The 22,950-nt window shown below is 51.3% G+C and overlaps 1 protein-coding gene across 5 annotated transcripts in view; it reads left to right on the top strand.

Moving 5' to 3' along the window:
• The window catches only part of col11a1a (collagen, type XI, alpha 1a), a 376,434-nt gene that overhangs the window by 112,203 nt on the left and 241,281 nt on the right, over positions 1 to 22,950 (top strand). For all 5 annotated transcript variants that reach the window (XM_069939457.1, XM_069939458.1, XM_069939456.1 and 2 more), the window contains 3 exons: positions 716 to 790; positions 2,190 to 2,273; positions 16,769 to 16,825. In XM_069939457.1, coding sequence (XP_069795558.1) covers positions 716 to 790; positions 2,190 to 2,273; positions 16,769 to 16,825 — 216 coding nt within the window. The remainder of the gene's footprint in view (positions 1 to 715; positions 791 to 2,189; positions 2,274 to 16,768; positions 16,826 to 22,950) is intronic.

The following is a 22,950-nucleotide window of genomic DNA, read 5'->3' as shown; positions in this document are numbered from 1 at the left end:
CCTGCTACCCTGGCAAACTGCCAGCTGATTGCTGGGACTGCGTAGTTGGAGGTAGCAGAGCTTTACCCACAAGCAGTAAACTTCTGAACAAGAATTCTGGCCAAGTTTTCCCACACCATACACATAAAACCTTCTTCCATTCAAATCCTATTTCAGCTGTTAAATCATTTAACTTTCTCCGTCTTCCCAGCGGTGGAGACCAGGACTTCTGCACCGTCCCTCCCACAAGGTGACCCTCCTGTAGTGTGAGGCCCCCTCCTCAGTACTGCCCCTCCCTCAGTGCACTCCTTTCTCAGACGGGCTTGTAAATTTATGGCCTTGTTTTTCTCTGCTCTCCCATTAACCTCTGGCCAGTGCTCGCTGATGGTTACCCCAGTGGTGTGGAAGTGGAGAGGACTATGTCTGGAGTCCTTGGTGGTGAATGGAAGTGTGGAGATGATGTAATGCCAAGTGTGAGAGGAATTGCCTGCCTGACAATAGAAGGGCTGTGCCTGGACCTTAGTAGCTTCCCCTCACCCGATCCCTCTTATGGGTGGCCTCCTGGGGAGATGGAACAGTGCTCTCCTGGATGGAATGTCGGAATGTTGGAAAGATTTGACGCTTGCCTGAGGCTACAATCTGTCACTCCTCCCTCACTCTCCTTCCTCCCTATCATTGGACAAGACCATGCTTGCTTTGCCAATGTGATGTGATGTGACGCTTCTCTCTCCCACAGGGTCCCACCGGACGAGCTGGTCTTCCCGGAGCTGACGGATTACCTGGACCGCCAGGCACCATGCTAATCCTTCCTGTGAGTGGTTTCTTCTCATTTCATTTGCTCAAATCCACTGAGGGAGGATGGTTTCTCAACTCCTCCCCCCCCCCCCAAGATCCCAGCAGCTTGCTGCAGGGGCTCTCTTTCCACCCCACCCCCATCCCCTTCATCACCCACCCTATTGTGCTAGGTATTGGAGGTTGGGTGTTTGGGTTGTACTGTTAGTGTAGGGGTTGGGGTTGGGGTTGGACTGTTGGGATGGGTGTTGGGGTTAAACTGTTGGAGTGGATGCTGGGATGGGTGTTGGGGTTTGAATGTTAGAAGTTGGATTGTTGAGGTGGGTGTTGGGCTTTGGGGGTTGGGGTGGGTGGGGTTGGAGCTTGTGGTTGGACTGTTGGGTGGGTGTTGAAGGTCGGACTGTTTTGTCAGGGTTGGGATGGGATTAGGTGTTGGCGTGGGTGTTGGTGGTTGGGTGTTGGGGTTGAATGGGTGGGATGGATGTTGGGAGTTGGAATGGAGTGGGTGTTATGGTTTAGGATTGGACTGTTTGGGTGGGTGTTGGGGTTGGACTGATGGGGTTGGGGTTGGGGGATGGACTTGGTGTTGGTATTTTGGATTGGGTGGGTGTTGTGGTGAGGTTTGGATTGTTGGGATAGGTGTTGGGATATGGAGGCTAGAGATGGACTGTTGAGGTGGGCATGGGGTGGAGAGTTGGGGTGGGTATTGGGGATTGGACTGTTGAGTGGATGTTTGGATTTGGGTGTTGGGGTTGGACTGTTGGATGGGTATTAAGGTAGGATAGTTGGGATTTGGATTTGGGGTTTGGGTTGGAGTGTTGGGTGGGTGTTGGGGGTTGGACTGTTGGATGTGTGTTGGGTTGGACTGTTGGCTTGGGGTTTAGATTTGGGGTTTGGGTTGGACTGTTGGGTGGGTGCTGGGGTTAGGGTTGGACTGTTTTGTTGGTATTGGTTGGACTGTTGGGTGGGTGTTGGGGTTAGGGTTGGACTGTTGGGTTGATGTTGGTGGATAAACTATTGGGTTGGTATAGGGGGTTATACTATTTGGTGGGTGTTGGGGGTTGGACTGTTGGGCGGATGCTGGAATTTTTGTGTTGGGGTTGGACTGTTGGGTGGGTGTTGGTGGTTGTACTGTTGGGTGGGTGTTAGGGGTTGAACTGTTGGGTGGGTGGTAGGGGTTGAACTGCTGGTGTGGGTGTTGAGGTAGATGTTGGGTGTTGGGAATTGGAGTAGTGGGAGAGGTGTTGCAGGTTTGGGTGTTCGGGGTGTGGAATAAGAAGTTTGGTTGTTGGAGATGTGGGTAGTTTGGGAGATAGGAAGTCCCTTTATCCATCCTTACCCAATGATGGAGCACACATTTGTCCATGTTATCAGTCTTCAGGTGTGAAATATTGCTGTTTCTGTCTCCTCTCCTGCAGTTCCGGTACGGGTCCAGTGGTGAGAAGGGACCACCAATATCAGCCCAGGAAGCCCAAGCACAGGCCATCCTACAGCAGGCTCGGGTAAGCCCTTGACATGGTGGTAGGGAGCTGCTTCTTTGAGGTTTGGGTGAGGGAGGGAGTTCCAGGCTATTAACCCAGTGACGGTGAAGAAATGGTGAGATATTTCCAACTGGGTGGGTGGGATGTTGGAGACCCCTCTTTGAGCCGACCTTGTCCTTGCAGCTGGTGAAGGTGGGGTTTGGAAGGTTCTGTCTAAGGAAAGTTGGGGAGTTGCTGCAGTGCATTGTGTAGCTGGTTCATACTGTGGCTGTGCCATTTCATTGGGGGAGTGAGTGACTGTGGTCTTCCCGGAGATGATAGTTGTTGAATGACCTGTTCTAACAAACCCCACGCTGTGGAGGTACACCACCGGCCTACTGCGGGGGCAACCTCTGTACCTGCAGGAGTGTAAGGAGACAGGGCAACACCTGGCCAGCTGTCAATCAGTCGGCCTGAATGAATCAAGCCCCACCCGGTCGGGTGTCAATCACCCTCCGGGATATAAGCCTGCGCCAGCATCCCGAGGCCTCACACAGAGTTGCTGCAGCCACAGCCAGCCTGGCTCTGTGGAAGTCTTTGTGGATTTAAGCCTGTTGTACAGTCTTTACCTTGTGTGTGTCTGATTCTGGCTAACAGTGCACCACACACGTTATTCCTTCCCGTGAGTTTTCTAAGCATTGGATGCTGTGTGAGCTTCATTCATCCAGAGAAGTGGCGATGTTCCATCAAACTGGAATTGTGCTGGTGGTGCATGGACTTTGGGGAGTTGGGAGGTGAGTTACTTACCCCAGCATCCCTAGCTCCTAACCTGCTCTTGTTGCCAAATTATGTGTGGGCTACTCCAGTTCAGTATCTGGTCAATGGGGAGCCCAGGATATTCTTGCTGCGTTTGGCTGTGGGATTTTTCCTTTTGTGAGGAGTGCACACACCAGTGGACCTACCCACTCCTGACATCATGGTGGAAGGAGGGTCATTGGTGAATTTGGACCTATCCTGTCATGCATCTCCAGGTATTTCATAACCTCATCCTTGAGGATTGACTGTAATATCTTCTCAACCACCGACATCAGACTTAATAGGCCTATAGTTTCCTTTATTCTTCCTCCCACCTTTCTTAAACAGCGGAACCACATTTGCGACCTTCCAATCCCCTGGAATCATACCAGAGACTATTGCTTTCTGGAAGATCATTGCCCATGAGTCCACAATCTCCAAAGCCACCTCTTTCAAAACCCGAGGATGCACCTCGTCCGGTCTGGGAGATTTATCAATCTTTAATCCATTCAGTTTGCCTAGCACAATTTCTCTAGTAATCTTAACTGTATCCAACTCTACTCCCTGAAGCCTTGTCTGTCAGGGACATTACTCATGTCTTCCACAGTAAAATATTGATTTTGTTCTTCTGCCTTCTCTTTATAATCCATTATAACTTCCTCAGCATCGTTTTCTACCAGTCCTATGTCAACACATGTCTCTCTTTTATTTTTTATATATTAAAAAATCTCTTGGCATTAATGTTGTAGAATAGAGAGACCAAGGGGGTAACACAAGGTGGTGAAGGAGGCGTTTGGCACACTACCTTCATCGGTCTGATCACAGGAGCAAGGATGTCACATTACAGCTGTAAGACTTTGAGGAGACCTCACACAGAGGATTGTGCACAGTTCGGGTCACCCAGTGTCAGGAAGAATGCCGTTAAACTGGAAAGGGTGTCGAAAATATTCATAAGAATGTCATCAGGTCTGAAGTTACAGAGAGAGAGATTGGGAACATGCTGGGGCTTTGGAAACTGTGGTTTTAAAAAAAGAGAAGCATGGAAATAGTCATCAGGAGAGGGGAATCAAAGACGAGAGGGCATTGATTTATAATAAAAGGAATCCAGGGAACAACTTTACATGCAGAGGGTGGTGGGTGTATGGAACAAGCTCCCTGAGGAAGTGGGAGAGTCAGGGACAATTACAATGTTTACGAGCTATCTGGACAGGTTCATGGATAGAAATAGTTTTGAGCGATATGGGCCAAACAAATTGGTTTACTCAAGACAAGAATCAGAAATATTATCAGAATTTATTGTCCTGAACAAATCATAAAATTCATTGTTTTACGGCAATATCACAGTGTGAGCATTTATAAAAACCACCTTACAAAAAACATTTTTTAAAATGTGCAAAAAAAGTCAAGGTGAGGCAGTCTTTGGTTCATTGTCTGTTCCGGAATCTGATGGCGGAGGCGTAGAAGCCATCCTTGTGCCGCTGAGTGCTCGTCTTTAGGCTCCTGTACCTTTTCCCCCAATGGTAGCAGAGCGAAGAGGGCCTGGCCTGGGGGGTGGGGGTAATTGAGGATAGAGGGTCCTTTTAAAGACACCGCCTCATGTCAATGTCCTCGGCGGAGTGAGGTCTGGTGCCTGTGATGTCGCAGGCCGAGTTAACAACTCTCTGGGATTTATTCTTGTCCTGAGCACTGGTGCCTCCATACCAGCCAGAATGCTCTCCACGGTCCACCTGTAGACGTTTTTGAGAGGCTTCGGTGACGTACCGAACCTCCTCAAAGTCCTCACAAAATAGAGCTGCTGGTGAGCCTTCTTCATGATTGCATCAACAAATGGCCATTGTCCTGTTTCTGTTTCTGTGCTGTTTGACTCGAGATTAAACTTTGGGGTTTGGTTGCACTTGGAGTAATGTGTACTATTCTGGTTGGCGCTTTACAGGAAGGATGTGCAGGCTTTAGAAAGGATATAAAGCAGGTTTATCTGAATGAGGGTGTGAGCTGCAGGAGAAATTGGACAAATTTGGGTTATTTTCTCTGGAGCATGGTACAGGTTTATAAAATTAGGAAGAGTAGCGACAAGATAGGCAGGTTGTAATCATTTCCCTGAGGTAAAATGTCACATGCTGGAGGACGTGTATTTCAGGTGGGGGGGGGGGCAGGTTTTTCACAGAGTGGTGGGACTCAGCATGAGCAGTGAACGCAGAACAGTAGTCAAGAAGCCTGCAGGGAATGGAGGGCACGAGGGCAGATTTCCCACTGGGAACAGGAGGGAGTGACGACAGATTTCCCACTGGGAACAGGAGGGAGTGACGTCAGATTTCCCACTGGGAACAGGAGGGAGTGACGACAGATTTCCTACTGGGAACAGGAGGGAGTGACGACAGATTTCCCACTGGGAACAGGAGGGAGTGACGTCAGATTTCCCACTGGGAACAGGAGGGAGTGACGTCAGATTTCCCACTGGGAACAGGAGGGAGTGACGACAGATTTCCCACTGGGAACAGGAGGGAGTGACGACAGATTTCCCACTGGGAACAGGAGGGAGTGACGACAGATTTCCCACTGGGAACAGGAGGGAGTGACGTCAGATTTCCCACTGGGAACAGGAGGGAGTGACGACAGATTTCCCACTGGGAACAGGAGGGAGTGACGACAGATTTCCCACTGGGAACAGGAGGGAGTGACGACAGATTTCCCACTGGGAACAGGAGGGAGTGACGTCAGATTTCCCAATGGGAACAGGAGGGAGTGACGACAGATTTCCTAATGGGAACAGGAGGGAGTGACGACAGATTTCCCACTGGGAACAGGAGGGAGTGACGTCAGATTTCCCACTGGGAACAGGAGGGAGTGACGACAGATTTCCCACTGGGAACAGGAGGGAGTGACGTCAGATTTCCCACTGGGAACAGGAGGGAGTGATGACAGATTTCCCACTGGGAACAGGAGGGAGTGACGACAGATTTCCTACTGGGGACAGGAGGGAGTAACGACAGATTTCCTACTTGGGACAGGAGGGAGTGACGACAGATTTCCTACTGGGAACAGGAGGGAGTGACGACAGATTTCCTACTGGGAACAGGAGGGAGTGACGACAGATTTCCCACTGGGAACAGGAGGGAGTGACGACAGATTTCCCACTGGGAACAGGAGGGAGTGACGACAGATTTCCCACTGGGAACAGGAGGGAGTGACGACAGATTTCCCACTGGGAACAGGAGGGAGTGATGTCAGATTTCCCACTGGGAACAGGAGGGAGTGACGTCAGATTTCCCACTGGGAACAGGAGGGAGTGACGACAGATTTCCCACTGGGAACAGGAGGGAGTGACGACAGATTTCCCACTGGGAACAGGAGGGAGTGACGACAGATTTCCCACTGGGAACAGGAGGGAGTGACGTCAGATTTCCCACTGGGAACAGGAGGGAGTGACGACAGATTTCCCACTGGGAACAGGAGGGAGTGACGACAGATTTCCTACTGGGGACAGGAGGGAGTGACGACAGATTTCCTACTGGGGACAGGAGGGAGTGACGACAGATTTCCTACTGGGAACAGGAGGGAGTGACGACAGATTTACTACTGGGAACAGGAGGGAGTGACGACAGATTTCCCACTGGGAACAGGAGGGAGTGACGACAGATTTCCCACTGGGAACAGGAGGGAGTGACGACAGATTTCCTACTGGGAACAGGAGGGAGTGACGACAGATTTCCCACTGGGAACAGGAGGGAGTGACGACAGATTTCCCACTGGGAACAGGAGGGAGTGACGACAGATTTCCTACTGGGAACAGGAGGGAGTGACGACAGATTTCCCACTGGGAACAGGAGGGAGTGACGACAGATTTCCCACTGGGAACAGGAGGGAGTGACGACAGATTTCCTACTGGGAACAGGAGGGAGTGACGACAGATTTCCCATGGGAACAGGAGGGAGTGACGACAGATTTCCCACTGGGAACAGGAGGGAGTGACGACAGATTTCCTACTGAGAACAGGAGGGAGTGACGACAGATTTCCCACTGGGAACAGGAGGGAGTGACGACAGATTTCCCACTGGGAACAGGAGGGAGTGACATCAGATTACCCACTGGGAACAGGAGGGAGTGACGACGGATTTCCTACTGGGAACAGGAGGGAGTGACGACAGATTTCCCACTGGGAACAGGAGGGAGTGACGTCAGATTTCCCACTGGGAACAGGAGGGAGTGACGTCAGATTTCCCACTGGGAACAGGAGGGAGTGACGACAGATTTCCCACTGGGAACAGGAGGGAGTGACGACAGATTTCCCACTGGGAACAGGAGGGAGTGACGACAGATTTCCCACTGGGAACAGGAGGGAGTGACGTCAGATTTCCCACTGGGAACAGGAGGGAGTGACGACAGATTTCCCACTGGGAACAGGAGGGAGTGACGACAGATTTCCCACTGGGAACAGGAGGGAGTGACGACAGATTTCCCACTGGGAACAGGAGGGAGTGATGTCAGATTTCCCACTGGGAACAGGAGGGAGTGACGTCAGATTTCCCACTGGGAACAGGATGGATTGACGACAGATTTCCCACTGGGAACAGGAGGGAGTGACGACAGATTTCCCACTGGGAACAGGAGGGAGTGACGACAGATTTCCCACTGGGAACAGGAGGGAGTGACGTCAGATTTCCCACTGGGAACAGGAGGGAGTGACGACAGATTTCCCACTGGGAACAGGAGGGAGTGACGACAGATTTCCCACTGGGAACAGGAGGGAGTGACGACAGATTTCCCACTGGGAACAGGAGGGAGTGACGTCAGATTTCCCACTGGGAACAGGAGGGAGTGACGACAGATTTCCCACTGGGAACAGGAGGGAGTGACGACAGATTTCCTACTGGGGACAGGAGGGAGTGACGTCAGATTTCCCACTGGGAACAGGAGGGAGTGACGACAGATTTCGTACTGGGAACAGGAGGGAGTGACGACAGATTTCGTACTGGGAACAGGAGGGAGTGACGACAGATTTCGTACTGGGAACAGGAGGGAGTGACGACAGATTTCCCACTGGGAACAGGAGGGAGTGACGACAGATTTCCCACGGGGAACAGGAGGGAGTGACGACAGATTTCCCACTGGGAACAGGAGGGAGTGACGACAGATTTCCTACTGGGGACAGGAGGGAGTGACGACAGATTTCGTACTGGGAACAGGAGGGAGTGACGACAGATTTCCAACTGGGAACAGGAGGGAGTGACGACAGATTTCCCACTGGGAACAGGAGGGAGTGACGTCAGATTTCCCACTGGGAACAGGAGGGAGTGACGACAGATTTCCTACTGGGAACAGGAGGGAGTGACGACAGATTTCCCACTGGGAACAGGAGGGAGTGACGTCAGATTTCCCACTGGGAACAGGAGGGAGTGACGTCAGATTTCCCACTGGGAACAGGAGGGAGTGACGACAGATTTCCCACTGGGAACAGGAGGGAGTGACGACAGATTTCCCACTGGGAACAGGAGGGAGTGACGACAGATTTCCCACTGGGAACAGGAGGGAGTGACGTCAGATTTCCCACTGGGAACAGGAGGGAGTGACGACAGATTTCCCACTGGGAACAGGAGGGAGTGACGACAGATTTCCCACTGGGAACAGGAGGGAGTGACGACAGATTTCCCACTGGGAACAGGAGGGAGTGACGTCAGATTTCCCAATGGGAACAGGAGGGAGTGACGACAGATTTCCTAATGGGAACAGGAGGGAGTGACGACAGATTTCCCACTGGGAACAGGAGGGAGTGACGACAGATTTCCTACTGGGAACAGGAGGGAGTGACGACAGATTTCCCACTGGGAACAGGAGGGAGTGACGACAGATTTCCCACTGGGAACAGGAGGGAGTGACGACAGATTTCCTACTGGGAACAGGAGGGAGTGACGACAGATTTCCCACTGGGAACAGGAGGGAGTGACGACAGATTTCCCACTGGGAACAGGAGGGAGTGACGACAGATTTCCTACTGGGAACAGGAGGGAGTGACGACAGATTTCCCATGGGAACAGGAGGGAGTGACGACAGATTTCCCACTGGGAACAGGAGGGAGTGACGACAGATTTCCTACTGAGAACAGGAGGGAGTGACGACAGATTTCCCACTGGGAACAGGAGGGAGTGACGACAGATTTCCCACTGGGAACAGGAGGGAGTGACATCAGATTACCCACTGGGAACAGGAGGGAGTGACGACGGATTTCCTACTGGGAACAGGAGGGAGTGACGACAGATTTCCCACTGGGAACAGGAGGGAGTGACGTCAGATTTCCCACTGGGAACAGGAGGGAGTGACGTCAGATTTCCCACTGGGAACAGGAGGGAGTGACGACAGATTTCCCACTGGGAACAGGAGGGAGTGACGACAGATTTCCCACTGGGAACAGGAGGGAGTGACGACAGATTTCCCACTGGGAACAGGAGGGAGTGACGTCAGATTTCCCACTGGGAACAGGAGGGAGTGACGACAGATTTCCCACTGGGAACAGGAGGGAGTGACGACAGATTTCCCACTGGGAACAGGAGGGAGTGACGACAGATTTCCCACTGGGAACAGGAGGGAGTGATGTCAGATTTCCCACTGGGAACAGGAGGGAGTGACGTCAGATTTCCCACTGGGAACAGGATGGATTGACGACAGATTTCCCACTGGGAACAGGAGGGAGTGACGACAGATTTCCCACTGGGAACAGGAGGGAGTGACGACAGATTTCCCACTGGGAACAGGAGGGAGTGACGTCAGATTTCCCACTGGGAACAGGAGGGAGTGACGACAGATTTCCCACTGGGAACAGGAGGGAGTGACGACAGATTTCCCACTGGGAACAGGAGGGAGTGACGACAGATTTCCCACTGGGAACAGGAGGGAGTGACGTCAGATTTCCCACTGGGAACAGGAGGGAGTGACGACAGATTTCCCACTGGGAACAGGAGGGAGTGACGACAGATTTCCTACTGGGGACAGGAGGGAGTGACGTCAGATTTCCCACTGGGAACAGGAGGGAGTGACGACAGATTTCGTACTGGGAACAGGAGGGAGTGACGACAGATTTCGTACTGGGAACAGGAGGGAGTGACGACAGATTTCGTACTGGGAACAGGAGGGAGTGACGACAGATTTCCCACTGGGAACAGGAGGGAGTGACGACAGATTTCCCACGGGGAACAGGAGGGAGTGACGACAGATTTCCCACTGGGAACAGGAGGGAGTGACGACAGATTTCCTACTGGGGACAGGAGGGAGTGACGACAGATTTCGTACTGGGAACAGGAGGGAGTGACGACAGATTTCCAACTGGGAACAGGAGGGAGTGACGACAGATTTCCCACTGGGAACAGGAGGGAGTGACGACAGATTTCCCACTGGGAACAGGAGGGAGTGACGACAGATTTCCTACTGGGGACAGGAGGGAGTGAAGACAGAATTTCCTACTGGGAACAGGAGGGAGTGACGATAGATTTCCTACTGGGAATGGGTGAGAGTGACGACAGATTTCCTAATGGCAATGGGAGGGAGTGATGACAGATTTCCTACTGGGAACAGGAGGGAGTGACGACAGATTTCGTACTGGGAACTTGAGGGAGTGACGACAGATTTCCTACTGGGAACAGGAGGGAGTGATGACAGATTTCCTACTGGCAACGGGAGGGAGTGACGACAGATTTCCTACTGGGAACTGGAGGGAGTGACGACAGATTTCGTACTCGGAACGTGAGGGAGTGACGACAGATTTCCTACTGGGAACAGGAGGGAGTGATGACAGATTTCCTACTGGGAACGTGAGGGAGTGACGACAGATTTCCTACTGGGAACAGGAGGGAGTGACGACAGATTTCCTACTGGGGACAGGAGGGAGTGACGACAGATTTCCTACTGGGGACAGGAGGGAGTGACGACATATTTCCCACTGGGAACAGGAGGGAGTGACGACAGATTTCCCACTGGGAACAGGAGGGAGTGACGACAGATTTCCTACTGGGAACAGGAGGGAGTGACGACAGATTTCCCACTGGGAACAGGAGGGAGTGACGACAGATTTCCCACTGGGAACAGGAGGGAGTGACGACAGATTTCCCACTGGGAACAGGAGGGAGTGACGACAGATTTCCTACTGGGGACAGGAGGGAGTGACGTCAGATTTCCTACTGGGGACAGGAGGGAGTGACGACAGATTTCCTACTGGGAACAGGAGGGAGTGACGACAGATTTCCTACTGGGAACAGGAGGGAGTGACGACAGATTTCCCACTGGGAACAGGAGGGATGGACGACAGATTTCCCACTGGGAACAGGAGGGAGTGACGACAGATTTCCTACTGGGAACAGGAGGGAGTGACGACAGATTTCCCACTGGGAACAGGAGGGAGTGACGACAGATTTCCCACTGGGAACTGGAGGGAGTGACGACAGATTTCCTACTGGGAACAGGAGGGAGTGACGACAGATTTCCCACTGGGAACAGGAGGGAGTGACGACAGATTTCCCACTGGGAACAGGAGGGAGTGATGACAGATTTCCTACTGGGAACAGGAGGGAGTGACGACAGATTTCCCACTGGGAACAGGAGGGAGTGACGACAGATTTCCCACTGGGAACAGGAGGGAGTGACGACAGATTTCCTACTGGGAACAGGAGGGAGTGACGACAGATTTCCCACTGGGAACAGGAGGGAGTGACGACAGATTTCCCACTGGGAACAGGAGGGAGTGATGTCAGATTTCCCACTGGGAACAGGAGGGAGTGACGACAGATTTCCCACTGGGAACAGGAGGGAGTGACGACAGATTTCCCACTGGGAACAGGAGGGAGTGACGTCAGATTTCCCACTGGGAACAGGAGGGAGTGACGTCAGATTTCCCACTGGGAACAGGAGGGAGTGACGACAGATTTCCCACTGGGAACAGGAGGGAGTGAGGACAGATTTCCCACTGGGAACAGGAGGGAGTGACGACAGATTTCCCACTGGGAACAGGAGGGAGTGACGTCAGATTTCCCACTGGGAACAGGAGGGAGTGACGACAGATTTCCCACTGGGAACAGGAGGGAGTGACGACAGATTTCCCACTGGGAACAGGAGGGAGTGACGACTGATTTCCCACTGGGAACAGGAGGGAGTGACGACAGATTTCCTACTGGGAACAGGAGGGAGTGACGACAGATTTCCCACTGGGAACAGGAGGGAGTGACGTCAGATTTCCCACTGGGAACAGGAGGGAGTGACGACAGATTTCCCACTGGGAACAGGAGGGAGTGACGTCAGATTTCCCACTGGGAACAGGAGGGAGTGACGACAGATTTCCCACTGGGAACAGGAGGGAGTGACGACAGATTTCCCACTGGGGACAGGAGGGAGTGACGACAGATTTCCTACTGGGGACAGGAGGGAGTGACGACAGATTTCCTACTGGGAACAGGAGGGAGTGACGACAGATTTCCTACTGGGAACAGGAGGGAGTGACGACAGATTTCCCACTGGGAACAGGAGGGAGTGACGACAGATTTCCCACTGGGAACAGGAGGGAGTGACGACAGATTTCCTACTGGGAACAGGAGGGAGTGACGACAGATTTCCCACTGGGAACAGGAGGGAGTGACGACAGATTTCCCACTGGGAACAGGAGGGAGTGACGACAGATTTCCCACTGGGAACAGGAGGGAGTGACGACAGATTTCCCACTGGGAACAGGAGGGAGTGACGACAGATTTCCCACTGGGAACAGGAGGGAGTGACGACAGATTTCCTACTGGGAACAGGAGGGAGTGACGACAGATTTCCCACTGGGAACAGGAGGGAGTGACGACAGATTTCCCACTGGGAACAGGAGGGAGTGACGTCAGATTTCCCACTGGGAACAGGAGGGAGTGACGACAGATTTCCCACTGGGAACAGGAGGGAGTGACGACAGATTTCCCACTGGGAACAGGAGGGAGTGACGTCAGATTTCCCACTGGGAACAGGAGGGAGTGACGTCAGATTTCCCACTGGGAACAGGAGGGAGTGAGGACAGATTTCCCACTGGGAACAGGAGGGAGTGACGACAGATTTCCCACTGGGAACAGGAGGGAGTGACGACAGATTTCCCACTGGGAACAGGAGGGAGTGACGTCAGATTTCCCACTGGGAACAGGAGGGAGTGACGACAGATTTCCCACTGGGAACAGGAGGGAGTGACGACAGATATCCCACTGGGAACAGGAGGGAGTGACGACAGATTTCCCACTGGGAACAGGAGGGAGTGACGTCAGATTTCCCACTGGGAACAGGAGGGAGTGACGACAGATTTCCCACTGGGAACAGGAGGGAGTGATGACATATTTCCTACTGGGGACAGGAGGGAGTGACGACAGATTTCCTACTGGGAACAGGAGGGAGTGACGACAGATTTCCTACTGGGAACAGGAGGGAGTGACGACAGATTTCCCACTGGGAACAGGAGGGAGTGACGACAGATTTCCCACTGGGAACAGGAGGGAGTGACGACAGATTTCCCACTGGGAACAGGAGGGAGTGACGTCAGATTTCCCACTGGGAACAGGAGGGAGTGACGACAGATTTCCTACTGGGAACAGGAGGGAGTGACGACAGATTTCCCACTGGGAACAGGAGGGAGTGACGTCAGATTTCCCACTGGGAACAGGAGGGAGTGACGTCAGATTTCCCACTGGGAACAGGAGGGAGTGACGTCAGATTTCCCACTGGGAACAGGAGGGAGTGACGACAGATTTCCTACTGGGAACAGGAGGGAGTGACGACAGATTTCCTACTGGGAACAGGAGGGAGTGACGACAGATTTCCCACTGGGAACAGGAGGGAGTGACGACAGATTTCCCACTGGGAACAGGAGGGAGTGACGACAGATTTCCCACTGGGAACAGGAGGGAGTGATGACAGATTTCCCACTGGGAACAGGAGGGAGTGATGACAGATTTCCTACTGGGAACAGGAGGGAGTGACGACAGATTTCCCACTGGGAACAGGAGGGAGTGACGACAGATTTCCCACTGGGAACAGCAGGAGGGAGTGATGTCAGATTTCCCACTGGGAACAGGAGGGAGTGACGACAGATTTCCTACTGGGAACAGGAGGGAGTGACGACAGATTTCCCACTGGGAACAGGAGGGAGTGACGTCAGATTTCCCACTGGGAACAGGAGGGAGTGACGTCAGATTTCCCACTGGGAACAGGAGGGAGTGACGACAGATTTCCCACTGGGAACAGGAGGGAGTGACGACAGATTTCCCACTGGGAACAGGAGGGAGTGACGACAGATTTCCCACTGGGAACAGGAGGGAGTGACGTCAGATTTCCCACTGGGAACAGGAGGGAGTGACGACAGATTTCCCACTGGGAACAGGAGGGAGTGACGACAGATTTCCCACTGGGAACAGGAGGGAGTGACGACAGATTTCCCACTGGGAACAGGAGGGAGTGACGTCAGATTTCCCACTGGGAACAGGAGGGAGTGACGACAGATTTCCTACTGGGAACAGGAGGGAGTGACGACAGATTTCCCACTGGGAACAGGAGGGAGTGACGACAGATTTCCCACTGGGAACAGGAGGGAGTGACGTCAGATTTCCCACTGGGAACAGGAGGGAGTGACGACAGATTTCCCACTGGGAACAGGAGGGAGTGACGACAGATTTCCCACTGGGAACAGGAGGGAGTGACGTCAGATTTCCCACTGGGAACAGGAGGGAGTGACGTCAGATTTCCCACTGGGAACAGGAGGGAGTGACGACAGATTTCCCACTGGGAACAGGAGGGAGTGACGACAGATTTCCCACTGGGAACAGGAGGGAGTGACGACAGATTCCCCACTGGGAACAGGAGGGAGTGACGTCAGATTTCCCACTGGGAACAGGAGGGAGTGACGACAGATTTCCCACTGGGAACAGGAGGGAGTGACGACAGATATCCCACTGGGAACAGGAGGGAGTGACGACAGATTTCCCACTGGGAACAGGAGGGAGTGACGTCAGATTTCCCACTGGGGACAGGAGGGAGTGACGACAGATTTCCCACTGGGAACAGGAGGGAGTGACGACATATTTCCCACTGGGAACAGGAGGGAGTGACGACAGATTTCCTACTTGGAACAGGAGGGAGTGACGACAGATTTCCCACTGGGAACAGGAGGGAGTGACGACAGATTTCCCACTGGGAACAGGAGGGAGTGACGACAGATTTCCTACTGGGAACAGGAGGGAGTGACGACAGATTTCCTACTGGGAATGGGAGAGCGTGACGACAGATTTCCTACTGGGAACAGGAGGGATTGACGACAGATTTCGTACTGGGAATGTGAGGGAGTGACGACAGATTTCCTACTGGGAATGGGAGGGAGTGACGACAGATTTCTTACTGGGAACAGGAGGGAGTGACGACAGATTTCCTACTGGGAACGGAAGGGAGTGATGACAGATTTCCTACTGGGAATGGGAGGGAGTGATGACAGATTTCCTACTGGGAATTGGAGTTGGTATCAGGCAGATTTTCTGAAATGATGTGGCTCTGATTGAAACGTCAAAGTTCTAAAATTTATTTTTTACTGCAGAAATTAACATCTGCAAATATCCCACAGAAAGTGTTAAGTTTGAAGTGATGCAGGAAACTGCTCGTCTTCAGCCAAGCCTTGAATCATCTGGATTTCCGAAAGTGGGATAACATTTATTAGAGTTTGACCAAACAAAACAGCAAGGTGAAAGGTTTGATGACAATGAGGAGAACCACAGGAAACAAATAACAATTATTCCAAGAACAATATTTAGTTCATCCATCATTTTGAAGAAAGAGTTTGATCTGTGGCAAAAGGCTGGGGGAAAGATGATGTACAGTTGTAAAAGAAATGAGCCACGGTGATTAAAGTATCCAGTAGCCCTGGGGTTTGGGAAGCTCAAGAGGACCAAGGCATCAAATTAGTCAACACAAGGAACCTATACAGATTGAAGTAAGTTTATCAAAACGATGAGCGATTATCTCATCGGAAAATGTCCAATTCATTCACCCTCAAATGGTGCTGCACAGGAACAACTTTTGGCCTAATGATTCTGTATCAAACATGATGCCAAATTCAGCAAAATCCCTGCTGCTTCCACATGATCCATAATCCCTCCTGTTCCCAGTAGGAAATCTGTCGTCACGCTCTCCCGTTCCCAGTGGGAAATCTGCCCTCGTGCCCTCAAGTTCCCAATGGGAAATCTGCCATGACTCTCTCGCGTCCCAGGCACAGAACCACTGAGTGAAGACCATGTGTTTTTACAGCATGCCATGGTGGGCTGTGTTTTTACAATGTGCTCTGGTGGGATGTGTTTTGTGTGCTGCAGTGGGCTGTGTTTTTACAATGTGCTCTGGTGGGATGTGTTTTGTGTGCTGCAGTGGGCTGTGTTTTTACAATGTGCTCTGGTGGTATGTGTTTTGTGTGCTGCAGTGGGCTGTGTTTTGACTGCATGGTGTGGTGGGCTATGTTTTGATTGAGTGCTGCAGTGAGCTGTGTTTTTACAGCATGCTGGGATGGGCTATGTCTTGACTGTGTGCTGCGTTGGGCTGTGTTTTTACAGCGTGCTGCAGTGGGCTATGTTTTGACTGCATGGTTTGGTGTGCTATGTTTTGATTGAATGCTGTATTGGGCTGTGTTTTGACTGCATGCTCCAGTGAGCTGTGTTTTTACAGCATGCTGCGTTGGGCTGTGTTTTGACTACTCTCTCTTTTTCTCTCCACAGATTGCCATGCGCGGGTCTGTGGGCCCAATGGGATTGACAGGCCGGGCAGGTCCAGTGGTGAGTTCCCAGCACCCTTGATCTGTGGCGGGAGAGTCAATAGGACCCCTATCTCATTGATATGGTTCACCCACTCTTGCACCCCGACCCCGAGAATGGAACTGGGGATATAGAGCAAATTAGGGAGGGAATGGGAGGCGGAGAGAATAAACAAGGCAAGGTTTTGGGAGGGGAAGTGAGTGGATGGAGAGGAAGAGAGGAAGGAGGAGTGGAGAAAAAGGGAGATGGGGTTTGTATGACAATAAGAGGAGTAGACATCCTGCAGCTGAAAGTTGTAGATGAATCCATGAGGAAGTCCCACCAATTCTATGAACATCACTTAGCAGCAGTTGGTGTGTTGGAATTCTTTAACATATTGTCTCAGTGGCTTCCCTCAGTACTGCCCCTCCCTCAGTACCCCACTTTTGTTTATAAACATACAAAGTTTATTCAAACTACATTACCAACACAAAACAGACTTAGAGCTACAACTAAAACCAAAAACCACCATAACATGTGGCAACACAGAACACTGCAGCACAGAAAACTGGTCATTCGGCCCTTCTAGACTGTGCTGACCATTGTTCACCTAGTCTCAATGACCTCTACTCATTCCATAACCTTCCAGACCTCTCCCATCCATGCATCTATCTAATTTATTCTTAAAGCTCAAGATATTGCCCACACCCTCCACACCAGATGGCAGCTCATTCCACACTCCCACCACTCTGTGAATGAAGAACTTCCGCCTAATGTTCCCCCTAAACTTTTCCCCTTTCACCCTAAAGCCAAGTCCTCTTGGATTTATCTCTCCTAATCTCAGTGGAAAGAGCCTACTCGCATCCACTCTGTCTATAGCCTCATAATTTTGTAAACCTCAATCAAATCTCCCCTCATTCTTCTTCGCTCCAAGGAATAAAGTCCTAACCTGTTTAACCTTTCCCTGTAACTCAGTTCTTGAAGTCCTGGCAACATCCCAGTAAAGCTTCTCTACATGCTTTCAATCTTACTGATATCCTTCCTACCAGAACTGCACCCAATACTCCAAATTTTGCCTCTATGATGTCTTATACAACTTCAACATAACATCCAATTCCTGCACTCAATACTTTGATTTATCAAGCTAAAATGCCAAAAGCTTTCTTTACAACCCTGTCTACCTGTGATGCCACTTTCGGGGAACAATGTATATGTATCCCCGGATCTCTTTGCTCCTCCGCACCCCTCAGTGCCCGACCATTCATCCTGTACGTCCTTTCTTGGTTTGTCCTTCCAAAATGCAACACCTCACACTTGTCTGCATTAAACTCAATCAGCCATTTATTGTCCCATTTTCCAACCTGGTCCAGATCCCTCTGCAAGCTTTGAAAACCTTCCTCACTGTCCACGACGCCTCCTATTTTAGTGTCATCAGCAAACTTGCTGATCCAATTTACCACATTATCATCCAGATCATTGATATAAACAACAAATAATGATCATCACAGGCCTCCAGTCTGTGAAGGAACCTTCTCTGCATTTCTCCCACACAGCCAATTTTGAATCCAGTTTACAACTCCTCTATGGATACCTAGTCTCTTAACCTTCTGAACTAACATCCCATGTGGGACCTTGTCGTCGACCTTACTAAAGTCCATGTACCCAACATCCACAGCCTTTCCTTCAACTGCCTTCTTGGTTTCTTCTTTGGCTTGGCTTCGCGGACGAAGATTTATGGAGAGGTAATGTCCACGTCAGCTGCAGGCTCGTTGGTGACTGACAAGTCCGATGCGGGACAGGCAGACACGGTTGCAGTGGTTGCAAGGGAAAATTGGTTGGTTGGGGTTGGGTGTTGGGTTTTTTCTCCTTTGTCTTTTGTCAGTGAGGTGGACTCTGCGGTCTTCTTCAAAGGAGGTTGCTGCCCGCCAAACTGTGAGGCGCCAAGATTCACAGTTGGAGGCGATATCAGCCCACTGGCGGTGGTCAATGGGGCAGGCACCAAGAGATTTCTTTAAGCAGTCCTTGTACCTCTTCTTTGGTGCACCTCTGTCTCGGTGGCCAGTGGAGAGCTCGCCATAGAACATAATCTTGGGAAGGTGATGGTCCTCCATTCTGGAGCCGTGACCCACCCAGCGCAGTTGGGTCTTCAACAGCGTGGATTCGACGCTTGTGGACTCTGCCAGCTCGAGTACTTCGATGTTGGTGTTGAAGTCATTCCAATGAATGTTGAGGATGGAGCGGAGACAGTGGTGATGGAAGGGTTCTTGGAGCTGTAGGTGATGCCGGTAGAGGACCCATGATTCGGAGCCAAACTGGAGCATGGGTATGACAACGGCTCTGTACGCACTGATCTTTGTGTGTTTCTTCAGGTGGTTATTTTTCCAGACTCTTTTGTGTAGTCTTCCAAAGGCGCTATTTGCCTTGGTGAGTCTGTTGTCTATCTCTTTGTCGATCCTTATATCAGATGAAATGGTGCAGCTGAGGTAGGTAAACTAGTTGACCGTGTTGAGTTCTGTGTGCCCGATGGAGATGTGGGGGGGCTGGTGGTCATGGTGGGGAGCTGGCTGATGGAGGACCTCAGTTTTCTTCAGGATGACTTCCAGGCCAAACATTTTGGCAGTTTCCGCAAAACAGGACGTCATGTGCTGGAGAGCTGGCTCTGAATGGGCAACTAAAGCGGCATCGTCTGCAAAGAGTAGTTCACGGACAAGTTGCTCTTGTGTCTTGGTGTGAGCTTGCAGGCGCCTCAGATTGAAGAGACTGCCATCCGTGCGGTACCGGATGTAAACAGCGTCTTCATTGTTGAGGTCTTTCATGGCTTGTTTCAGCATCATGCTGAAGAAGATTGAAAAGAGGGTTGGTGCGAGGACGCAGCCTTGCTTCACGTCGTTGTCAATGGAGAAGGGTTCGGAGAGCTCATTGCTGTATCTGACCCGACCTTGTTGGTTTTTGTGCAGATGGATAACCATGTTGAGGAACTTTGGGGGGCATCCGAGGCGCTCTAGTATTTGCCAAAGCCCTTTCCTGCTCGCAGTGTCAAAGGCTTTGGTGAGGTCAACAAAGGTGATGTGGAGTCCTTTGTTTTGTTCTCTGCACCTTTCTTGGAGCTGTCTGAGGGCAAAGACCATGTCAGTAGTTCCTCTGTTTGCCTTCTTGGTAATCTCCTCGAAAACCTACAAGATTTGTTAAACATGACCTACCGCACACAAACCCATGCAGACTGTCCTTAATCAGCCCATAACTGTCCGAATACCTATATATCCTATCTCTCAGAACTCCTTCTAATAATTTACCTACTACTGACCTCAAGGTTCACCGGCCTATAGTTTTCTGGTATACTTTTGGAGCCTTTCTTAAACAGCAGGTCAATATGTCCTGCTCTCCCATGCTAAGGACATTTTGAATATATCTGTCAGGGCCCCTGCAATTTCAATACTTGTCTCCCTCAAGGTCCAAGGGAATATCATATTCGGCCCAGGGGATTTGTCTACCTTTATTTGCTGTCAGACAGCAAGAACCTCCTCCTCCTTAATCTCCATATGTTTCATGTCACTTCTATTTGTTTCCCTTTCAACCGTAGGCATTAAACACTTTAAGATCTCCCCCATATCGTGAGGCTGCACACATAGTTGACCCCTCTGCTCCTCTAGGGGACCTATTTTGTCCCTTGTTATCCTCTTACTCTTGTAGAAACCCTTTGGATTTACCTTCACATTATCTGCCAAAGCTATCTTGTGTCTTTTTGCCTTCCTGATTTCTTTCTCTTATATTTTCCATACTCTGCAAGTACCGCATTTGCTCCTTGTTGCCTTCTTAATCATGTCACCAATATCCCTTGAAAACCAAGGTTCCCTACGCCTGTCAATTTTGCCTTTAATCTACACCTTCAAAATCTCACCTTTGAACTTCCACTCGCTGGACACGTCCTCGCCAGAAAACAACTTATCCCAATCCACTCTCTCTCGGTCCTTTTTCATTTCCTCAAAATTCACCTTTCTCCAATTTAGAATCTCAACTTGAGGCCCAGACCTATCCTTCTCGATAATTAACTTGAAGCTAATGACATTATGGTCACTGGACCCAAAATGCTCACCTACACAGACGTCTGCCACCTGACCTGCCTGGTTACCTAATAGAAGATCAAATATTGCACTGTCGATCCCTCTACCTATTAGTTCAGAAAACTTTCCTGTATACATATGACCAACTCTAATCCTTTTCCTCAATCCAGTCCTTTTACAGTGTGGGCCTCTCCGTCCATGTGCAGAAAGTTAAAATCTCCAACTACCACAACTTTCTCTTCCTTACATTGATTCGCCATCTCCTGACAGATTTGGGCGGTCTGTAATACAAGCCTATTAGTGTGCTCACACCTTTCCTGTTCCTCAGATCCATCCATATGGCCTCTATAGGCAAGTCCACAGTGTTGTCCTGTCTAAGCACAGCTGTGATATTTCCCCTGACCAGTAATGCCACTCCTCTCCCTTTCATCCCTCCCCCTTTATCACGTCAGAACCCAGAACATTGAGCTGCCAGTCCTGCCCCTGCTGCAACCAAGTCTCACAAATTGCAATAACATCATAATCCCATGTGCAAATCCACACCCTAAGCTCATCTGCCTTATGGACAATACTCCTCGCATTGAAATAGATACATCGGAGATCATTTCTATCATGTACAGACCTCTGCTTTCTGCCTTTACGTGGAGCCCCAGCATGACCCTGACCGTCTTTCACCTCAGCATCTGCTCCATTTCTCTGGCACCTCTCCACCTACAAATCTAGTTTAATCCCCCAAGCAAACCCCAGAAGTTCAGGTGCAAACCGTCCCGTCAGAACAGGCCCCACCTTCCCTGAGAGAGCCCAATTATCCAGAAACATGAAGCCCTCCCTCCTGCACCATCTCTTCAGCTATGTGTTCAGCTGCATTATCTTCCGGTTTCTCGCCTCACTGGCACGTGGCACGGGTAGCAATCCCAAGATCACCACCCTGGAGGTCCTGTGCTTCAAATTTGCTTCTTCTCCCTGAACTCTCCGTGCAGGACCTCCTCACCCTTCCTTCCTACGTCATTGGTCCCTACATGGACAACAACATCTGGCTGCTTACGCTCCCTCTTTAGAATCAGGAGAACTCTATCCGATATATCGTGGACCCTGGCACCAGGGAGGCAACAGACCATCTGAGATACTCGATCTCTCCCACAGAACCTCCTATCTGTCCTCCTAACTATCAAATCCCCTGTCACTACTGCCCTCCTCTCCTCCCTCCTTCCCTTCTGAGCTGAAAGGCCAGTCTCAGTACCAGAGACATGACCACTACAACTTATCCTCTCTATTACACAGCATTACACATCAAATTCAAACACGATTTTCATCATCATCCCCTGGGGGGGGGCCCCACTGTTCCCTGAACTTGGCCACCGTCCCCCTGGACACCGCGTGTTCCTGCTCCAACACCGCACAGGCTCGGACATCTCCCTGAAGGACAGGCAGGCAGTCAACTCTCCGTACACCCTCGAGCGCCCGCTGCCTCAACCCGTGAATGACCAGTTTCACCAACCCCATCAGCACAAGAAGATCCACTGAATGCCCGGCCCCTTCCGCACTGGGGGGCTCTCGATCTGGAGTGTGGGGCTGAAGTGCAATCAGAATTTGGGGAGAAGCCCCTTCAGGTAGGTGAAGGAGAGATGCAACCTCACACACTCCGCAAAGATGTGGTACCCCGTCTCCTCCTGTTCGCAGAAGTGACAGGCAGCTGGGGTGATGGTGAACAGGCAGGTGGGATGACGGTGAACGGCGGCCATGGTGTTGGTGAACAGGCGGTCGGGGTGTCAGTGAACCAACTCAGGAAGTGGTTACACGGCACTGCTCAGTGCAGCACTCTCCATCCCAGGTCCCCGATGTACAGGGCAGGATCCCTGCATTGAGCGGTCACTGGGGACCCCCACTGATTGGCAGGTGGCAACACCGTGCACCAGGGACCAGAATTCCTCCCACTGCCTCCTCCAGTTGACCCAGAACTCCCTGAACGAATCCCGGAATCAGTCACCCTCCAGCAGCCCACCCAGTGTACTCAGCCTAGATGAGACGGTGGTCCCAGCACGCCAATGGCCGCATGGAGGCAGCCGACACCCAGGAGACATGTCCTTGGAGATATACGGACAGTCG

Source organism: Narcine bancroftii, chromosome 5 (genome assembly GCF_036971445.1).
Source record: "Narcine bancroftii isolate sNarBan1 chromosome 5, sNarBan1.hap1, whole genome shotgun sequence".
Lineage (NCBI taxonomy): Eukaryota > Metazoa > Chordata > Chondrichthyes > Torpediniformes > Narcinidae > Narcine > Narcine bancroftii.
Note: the sequence above shows the minus strand (reverse complement) of the source record. Positions and strands in the feature narration are given on the sequence as shown.